This window comes from Mustelus asterias, chromosome 22 (genome assembly GCF_964213995.1).
Source record: "Mustelus asterias chromosome 22, sMusAst1.hap1.1, whole genome shotgun sequence".
In the NCBI taxonomy this organism is placed as follows: domain Eukaryota; kingdom Metazoa; phylum Chordata; class Chondrichthyes; order Carcharhiniformes; family Triakidae; genus Mustelus; species Mustelus asterias.
In genome coordinates, this window is record NC_135822.1 from 21,359,251 (window position 1) to 21,368,288 (window position 9,038).

Sequence of the window (9,038 nt, forward strand, 5' to 3'; positions counted from 1 at the left end):
AAAATATCCTCTAACCAATATACATGCAGTATGAGAGACATGGCATCTTCTGGGGTGAAGATGGTGCAGTGTCCTGCTCCTTTAGTGATGATTCTTCAGGGTGAATTGTACCAGTCACTACCCCACACTGCCTGGGAAAAGGTTTGAATTTCAGAACAGCTGAAACACATCAGAATTGATCCTGAGGTCGAAGTGTAACAAACAGGTTAACTTCAGGTTTGTTTGGAATCAGTGGAAGTGAAGTCCGAGCTTTTGCTCTCTTTGGAGATGGTACCTGAAGGCCTGTTCCCATTTTCTGCCAGCAAGCAGTTTAATAGTGACTAACGTCACCTCTTTTTTCCTGCAGGATCTTAGGACAGAGGAGATCTGGGAGGTGGTGATTCCGACAGACACACAAAAAATAGTGATTGTGAAAGGAAAGCGGTCGAATGAGCATGTGCACTCTCAGGGCCGGGTCATGGGAGATCGCAGTGTCCTCTACAAGGTACTAGCAACAGCAGGGTCAAGTCGCACTCTGAATTTTAAAATTTCCATATGTATAGCTTCAGAAAATGTAATGTTATTTTAAATACTAATCAAAATGAAAAAATCCTGTTTTAATTTGAACATTAAATGTACACCTGTGGCACTTTGGTGCTTGAACATGTCGTTGCTCGTGGCGCACCATTGCTTATGGCAATCGAATAGTGAACACTGATCGCCATCTGCAATTCGGTTCAAATCATATTCTCTATCTTGGCCTCACTGTTACAGTAAAGTCCAAACTACCAGCTAAGGGTAAAATCAAGGTAAGTCTGGGGTGAGTCCAGGCAACATTGTGGTTTGTCTAGGGTCAGTCTGGATTTACTCTGGATTGCACTCTGACATCCCCGGGTAGCCGATTGAAGAGCTGCAAAGCAAACAACAAATATAGGGCTGCCTGCACTCGCTCCTGGCTGGAAATTGTAGCTGGATTTTGCCTTTTTGTTTGACTTACTGACTGATTTGCCTGTTGTCAGATTCTTCTATATTACCTGACAACTGAGTCTTGTTTTCCAGTATCTGAATCCCAACTTGTTGGCAGTGGTTACTGAGAGCATTGATACGCACCATGAACGCACTTTCATCTGTATCTACCTTATTGACGGTGTGACTGGGCGAATCATCCACGAATCTGTGCAGCGAAAAGCAAGGGGACCTGTTTACGTTGTGCACTCGGAGAACTGGGTGGTGGTAAGGATGTGGAATGGGGTAAATGGTGGCTCAGTGAGTGTCTGTTTCCCCCATATGAAATGATTGTTCCCAGCTCAGACACTCAAATTACAGCCAAGTGACCATTCGGCACATTGACTTCAGGATTCTGGTTTTACTGAAATCTCCTTGCTCAGTTTCCCCTACCGTGCCACCTTTCTCTGTGTTTTACCAACTTCCAGGAAAGCCATTCAATAGTTCCTTCGGGCATTCCTTTCTGTTTCTCTCCTGTTCCTTGCGCACAGAGATGTTTTTCTGTATGTGAGGAATGCTATATAAATGTAAGATGTACCCGTGTCTTGGGGAGTTTGTTGTGGTAGCTATCATAGCTGAGCCTGATCCAGTCTTCAACTGACTTTCACCCAACTGTGTTTCGAATGGGAGCTGTTGGACAACAATTGGAAGGGGTAAAGAATTGATTCACCGTTCTGAGCATGTCAAACTGGAGTTAAATGTGATTATATTGGGATAGTGCGATGGAGAAGCTCCTTTTAGTCAAAGTTGTGTATATTTAATCTGTTGATTCTACATTTAACTTTTGTAGTATATTTGTGTTTTTGTTAATGCACATGTTTCTACAGCAAATACCCCACCCCACCCTCATCTCTGTTTGGGCCACATGCTGTGATGTCTCAGCTACGGGCACAAACATCCACTGTTAGAGACAGGTGACTTTATTGGAGTTATCCATTATCTGCTCTGCAATAACGATGCATGTGCTGAACATCCTATCGGTGACTCAGACATGGTTCCTAAAAGATTGAAGAAACTGCTTGTCCTGATGTATACTGTCCCTTTCGGCTGCAGTTTATTTAATTAGCTTCTAAACACTGTCTAGACTTGGTGGGTGCTCCGTGCGTCAACCCTAACCTTATTCTCTGCTGTTCCTTTGCCACCCTAGTACCAGTACTGGAACACAAAGTCACGAAGGAATGAAATGACTGTTTTGGAATTGTACGAGGGAACAGAGCAGTACAACAGCACAGCATTCAGCTCTCTCGATCGTCCCTTCTCTCCCATCGTCTTTCAGCAGTCCTACATCTTCCCGTCAGCCATCAGTCTGGTAGAAGCCACGATCACTGACAAAGGGATCACCAGCCGCCACCTGCTGAGTAAGTGATATTTAGGTGGTGACAGTGTGGTAATGTCACTGGACAAGTAATCCAGAAGCCCAGGGTCTTGCTTTGGGGTCATGGGTTCAAAATCCCACCCCGGTAGCTAGTAGAATTTAGTCTCGGTAATGGTGACCATGAAACTGATGGTCATAAAAACCCATCTGGTTCACTATGTTCTTCAGGGTGGGAAATCTGCCATTGTTACCTGGTGTGATGATATTGTGCCTTTTAAGAAATATATTATCATAATACTTGTAAGGAACCTGTTTAAAGTTCAGCTGTGTTTTGCAGGGTGCCGATTTGTCTAAGAAATCTTTTAAATTGGGAGCTGGCTGAATAGGATAAGTACCTGGGGTGTTTGTTTTAAATTGAACTCATATATTTGTGTTTACTTAGGCAGGAGCTCAGTCATCTGCTTAATGGGAGGAGCTGAACTTGCAGGGAAGAACACAGTTTCTCTTTCATTTTAAAACAAGCAGTTACTGCCTGATTCTGAAAGAAGCAAGACATGTCTGTCTCTCTCTCTGTCTCCATCTCCCTCTCTCTAGAAGGTGTTTGAGAGCTCCAGGGCTGGCAACCAAAGTACAAGCAAATAAGCCTGTGTTTTGCTAACTGATTTTGAAGAGAGGTTGAAGTCTGCAAGAGGAATATTGCTTGAATTGGAACTCAGGGCTAGGTTAGCAGTTAAGAATTGTACCTTGCCATGTTTATTGTTCAATTGTTAAATGTTAAGCTAATTCATTTGTTATAGTTAAACTGTGTTTGTTTTGATAAAAGTTTCCCAGTGTGTCAGTAGAATCGCGCCTGGAGTGAAACACCCTATTCTCTCACTAATGCCAAAATAGCAAATTGTTGGGATCTAGTCTGACTTCATAATATTCCTTGGGGTTTCTAATCTGGTATCCTAACACTGGTCCGGCCTTAATGTGATCCCAAACCCACAGCACTATGGTTTGAAATGCCCTTTGAAATAGCCTAGCAAGCTATTCAGTTCAAGAGCAATTTGGAATGAGCAACATTTGCTGGCTTTGCCAGCAATGCCCACATCCCATGAAAGAATATTTTTTAAAAAATACTTGGGCGATATGGGGAAGCAAGTGAATGATGGTGAGTAGAGATTACGTGTTCTGGGCTGACAGAGGGGATTCATTAGGATGATGTCAAGTTTGGTGGGCTTTAGTTATGAGGGGCGTGAAAAAAACCACGCATTTGAAGAGATTGATTAAGGTTTAAATTCTAGCAGGATTTTGAAACGGTAAGTAGGCGAAAACTATTGGCATTGGTCAATTAATTGATCGTTGGAGGGCATAAATCTATCATAAAAGAAAATAAAGGGAGAGTTTGGAAAACTTTTCTATGGAGAGGGTTACCAAAACATGAATCATGATGGCTTTTAAAAGAGAAGTAGATAAGTGGTTTGAAAGAAAACAAATTAGTTGTTTTAATGGGTGGCACAGTGGTTAGCACTGCTGCCTCACAGTGCCAGGGACCTGTGGGACCTGTGTTCGATTCCCAGCTTGGGTCACTGTCTGTGTGGAGTTTGCACATTCTCCCCGTGTCTGCGTGGGTTTCCTCCAGTTTCCTCCCACAGTCCAAAGATGTGCGGGTTAGGTTGATTGGCCATACTAAATTGCCCCATACTGTCCCGGGATGTGTAGGTTAGAGGTATTAATGGGGTAAAAGTGTGGGATTGTGGGGATAGGGCCTGGGGTGGGTCTGTGCAGACCCGATGGGCCGAATGGCTTCCTTCTGCACTGTAGGGATTCTATGAGTCTATGAATAAATAGCTTTTTCAGAGATCTAATATAGGTATGATGGGCTGAGTGACTCCCTTCAATGCTCTAAGATGCTACAATTCTACACTGTTGTTAGTTGATGGGGTTGGACTATTTTGTGCTGCCCAGTTAGTCTCTGACTCAATGGATGTTTCTTTTGTCTTACAGTTGGACTGCACTCTGGAGGAATTCTTTCTTTGCCAAAAGCATTTCTGGATCCACGACGCCCAGAGGTTCCATCTGAGCAAAGCCGGTGAGCTGACAACTCTTTTCTCTGTGTCAGGCACAGTGATCTGTTGATGGGGTAGAGCCAACGTCAAACGTGCAATATCTGGTGGCATATAGTTTGATGAATAAATGCAGAACAGAACGCAACTGATGCAGTTAGGTTTGCATTTAGCTAGTCTGTTGTACTGTTTTGTAACACCTGAAATTAAAGCCAGTTTTTTTCTTTATCTTTTTTCAGGGAAGAGAACTTAATCCCATATGCTCCAGAACTCCCAATCCGATCAGAGTGGTACATCAACTACAATCAGTCTGTTTCGAGAGTGCGGGGAATTTACACAGCTCCTTCTGGTCTGGAGTCCACGTGCTTGGTCAGTGTGCAACTCGACCTGCTATTAGTCTCAATTTTGTTGGTTTAATTGCCTTGTATCAAATGAGCAGGCGGAGGCCATTCAGCCCTTAAGCCAGTCATAGGATCAGTCAATTGAAGTAAGCAATCTAAGTTATGATTGATAAAATGGCCCTTATTGAGATTGTACTCATCATTACTTTTATAGACGATGCCTGTCATAATCCACGAGATAAATAGGATAGGAGGTCCTTGCAACCAAAGTTGCTTTATTTTAAATGCATTCAGTGTTCAGATCATGCTGTATATTGTGTATATTTCTTTATTTCTCTTGCTCGACTTGTTCCAGTTTAATAAGGAGAATTTTAGTGTTGTAGACTTCACTGCTGGTGGCATGACATTACTTCACAAATTGATTTGAGGGTCATTTTGGCTGGATTGCCTGACCTTTCCTCTTCATTCCCCAGCAGAAACATTGCCTGGGCAGTGCTGGCTATTCGGACTTTCTAATCTGTGTTGCCTGTTTTGTGGGATCAATAAGAATTACAGTGGGTCACCAAAGAAGAATGAGTACAGTGCCCCTAACACAAACATGGGTCAATCAGAATTAAAGAGGCTCAATACATGCAAAAGTTGTGACCAGATGGGAACACATCTGCATATGGCAAGTGCTCTAACACACCATAGTATAAAACAAATAATAGTGATGCACAGCACAGTGACACACACATACTTGATATTCACAATCATTTATAATTTAATATCCATTTTTATACCCTTTAGTACCTGCTGGTCTCTCAAGTGCTCAACTGAATCATAGAATTGAATCATAGAATCCCTACAGTTTAGAAGGAGGCCATTCGGCCCATCGAGTCTGTACCGACCACAATCCCACCCAGGCCCTATTCCCGTAACCCCAGCATTTACCTTGCTAATCCCCCTGACACTAGGGTCAATTCAGCATGGCCAATCAACCTAACCCACACAGGGGAGATCTTATAGAAACATACAAAATTGTGAAGGGAATAGATAAGATAGAAGCAGGGAAGTTGTTTCCACTGGCAGGTGAAACTAGAACTAGGGGATATAGCCTCAAAATAAGGGGAAGCAGATTTAGGATTGAGTTGAGGAGGAACTTCTTCACAGAAAGGGTTATGAATCTGTGGAATTCCCTGCCCAATGAAGCAGTTGAGGCTACCTCATTGAATGTTTTTTTAAGGTAAGGATAGATAAATTTTTGAACAGTAAACGAATTAAGCGTTATGGTGAGCGGGCGGGTAAGTGGAGCTGAGTCCACAAAAAGATCAGCCATGATCTTATTGAATGACGGAGCAGGCTCGAGGGGCCAGGTGGCCTACTCCTGCTCCTAGTTCTTATAAAGAACAAAGAAAATTACAGCACAGGAACAGGCTCCTCGGCCCTCTAAGCCTGCACCAACCATGCTGCACGACTTAACTAAAACCCCCTACCCTTCCGGGAACCATATCCCTCTCTTCCCATCCTATTCATCTACTTGTCAAGACACCCCGTCACTACCGCACCCGCTTCCACTACCCCTCCCCCGGCAACAAGTTCCAGGCACCCACTACTCTCTGTGTAAAACATCTGCCTCGTACATCTTCTTTAAACCTTGCCCCTCGCACCTTAAGCCTATGCCCCCTAGTAATTGACTTTTCCACCCTGGGAATAAGCTTCTGACTATCCACTCTGTCCATACCTCTCATAATCTTGTAGACTTCTATCAGGTCTCCCCTCAACCTCCGTCGCTCCAGTGAGAACAAATCAAGTTTCTCCAACCGCTCCTCATAGCTAATGCCCTCCATACCAGGCAACATCTTATGTTCTTATGTTATGTTCTTTGGACAGTGGGAGGAAACTGGAGTACCCGAGGAAACCCATGCAGACACGGGGAGAATGTGCAGACTCCACACAGACAGTGACCCGAGGCCGAAATTGAACCCTGGCACTGTGAGGCAGCAGTGCTAACTGTCTTGTGCTGATCGACATTACGTATTCTCTTGCCAGAACCACCTGGCCACTGACTAGGCTAAGGAAAAGAGGCAGACAGGACAACCTACCTGTCTTGGGACATGTCCAGTCAACACCTGTGCTAAACTGTTACAGTCTGATCTTTCAAATCCCCAGTTTAGTGAGGTACATTGGTGAAGCGTATTTATGGATATAGGCATGTCACTAATTATCAAAGAACCTAAGTGGAAAGGGAATGGCGTGCTGGAATGTAACTAGTAATTTTGTTTTCTTTTCTGTTTCAGGTTGTCGTCTATGGACTGGACATCTTCCAGACTCGAGTTTACCCATCAAAGCAATTTGACGTTTTAAAGGATGATTATGATTATGTGCTCATCAGCAGCGTTCTCTTTGGGTTGGTTTTTACAACCATGATCACGAAGCGCCTTGCCCAGGTGAAGCTCCTGAACCGAGCTTGGCGATAGATACCATCGGCGCAGAAGAGAGTAGTTGTTTTGCAGTAGAGAGGAACAGAAGATGGGTGCAACCTTTTATCAGGGATCCCAGTGGAGTTGATGCTCTTGTGCCCATGTACATACTATGTATATTTTTTGTAACACACTCTCATTATGAGAAGCAGAGTGATGGACACTTTCATGAGTAGATTTTTAAAAAAAGATTGGTTTAATTGCTGTAAAAAAAAAATTGAAGCATTTCTATTGATCAGAAATTTTTTTGAGGTAAAAGATATTTTTGTTCCTGCAGAGCTTGGAGCTAAAACGGGAGCTGTTGAAAGTGAGATGTTATGATTAATAACAAAGATGAATTTGAAAGTTTCCCACTGCTGCGCGTTAAATCTTTAGCTTTCGTTGTGTTTTTGGAGCTAGTTGATATTTGATAATAGAACATGGATGTTGCATCCGGCTCAGGTTCCCCTTTAAACACAAGTGCCGGAGACTAGTTTCATTGTCAGGACACTGGACAGAAAACCTCAATCTTGTACACAATTTAAGTTGTCCAGTGTTCTGGTGTTGTTCTTTTTGGTCTAATGTTCATTTTGTGAGGCAGGTTTGAAATCTTTTCGAAAGAGCTTGTCTGCAATGCTAAGGCACTGCCACCAGATGTTGCTGGAGTGTTTTCTTTTGTCTGGCTCGGCACTGGATCCACATGGTTGTGGGAGGTGCACGGCATCCTCCACCCTTGGGCGTCACCTTGAGTCCCAACACTTCTCGAAGGACAATAAATTATTGACTTGGCATTTTTAAAATTTTAGTGCCATGATTATGTTGTCTTCTCCCAGTGTAATGAACAATCCCACTTTGCGGTGTTGCATGTTGATGGTTTTGTGAGGAATGGTTGATTGTGGATTGCTGATTGATTACTTACATGAATATGAAATAGTTGCTGTTAATTGTTTTGATTGAAATGCTGAAGCTTGTATGGGGGAGTTTGGGTGGGGGGGGGGAAGGGTGGGCAGCGGCGGCGGCGAGTGTGCATGTACCTTCAGTGTCAACTGGCAAATGCATTGAAATACAAAAATATTCTGAATTAACAGTTGCAACTTGCAAGTATACCCTAGGAATAGAAGATTTTGACTGTTTTATGATTTTAAGTTATGGATGCTTGATACTGAACTCCTGAAAACCTTGACTGGATTTTAGGGCCAACTAAGATTGTGCAATGGGTGGGTGAGTGAACAGGATTAAAGCCAGATCTGTGTGAATATCTGAGATTCTAATCATGTGCCCAAGTTTCAGCGTCGTGTTGCAGGAGAGGGAGGGTTAGAATGACAGCACTAAGCTTTTGCAGGTTAGTTACATGTCTTCTCTCCCATTCCTGTAATTCGAGTACAGCCACATCAAAAACATTAATACTTGAAACTGATGCATTGAAATTTGTTGAATAGTATATACTAATTTATGTTTCATGAGTTGTTTTTGAAACCACTAAATAAAATGTTACTGTGACATTCAACTTGTTCTTTTTCTGAGCTGCTGAGGATGTAATATTTAACCAAATGTGTTGTGCAGCTTATATTTGGATAACAACTAGGTCCACAGTAATGCTTTCTAAGCATCTAGTCTTGTAAGGTCATGGGTGTCTGCTTTCCTGCAGAGTCTGTTACAATTTGATTGCCTTAATTTTTGAGGTTATTAAATGCTGCTAATTGTAACAGCTATTTTTTCCATTTAATACCCAATATATGTTGTAAAGTAGTTCCTGTTGAAATGAGCTTCCACCGCCACTTTATATGAAAATGTCTGGAATTGTGTATTTTAAAAGCGGTTTTATACCATCAGTGAAACAGGAGGGTCCCACAAACAGCAATGAAATAATCAACAATGTTTTTGTGACATTGGTTGAGAAAATTGTTGG

General features: G+C 42.6%; 1 protein-coding gene across 1 annotated transcript in view; it reads left to right on the top strand.

Annotated features, from left to right (window-relative positions):
• emc1 (ER membrane protein complex subunit 1) overlaps window positions 1–8,634 on the top strand; it is a 34,181-nt gene extending 25,547 nt beyond the window's left edge. Inside the window, exons 17-22 of the mRNA XM_078238871.1 lie at window positions 347–484; window positions 1,039–1,212; window positions 2,132–2,342; window positions 4,289–4,373; window positions 4,587–4,716; window positions 6,968–8,634. Coding sequence (XP_078094997.1) covers window positions 347–484; window positions 1,039–1,212; window positions 2,132–2,342; window positions 4,289–4,373; window positions 4,587–4,716; window positions 6,968–7,147 — 918 coding nt within the window. The 3' untranslated portion in view covers window positions 7,148–8,634. The remainder of the gene's footprint in view (window positions 1–346; window positions 485–1,038; window positions 1,213–2,131; window positions 2,343–4,288; window positions 4,374–4,586; window positions 4,717–6,967) is intronic.
• Window positions 8,635–9,038: the final 404 nt, after the last annotated feature.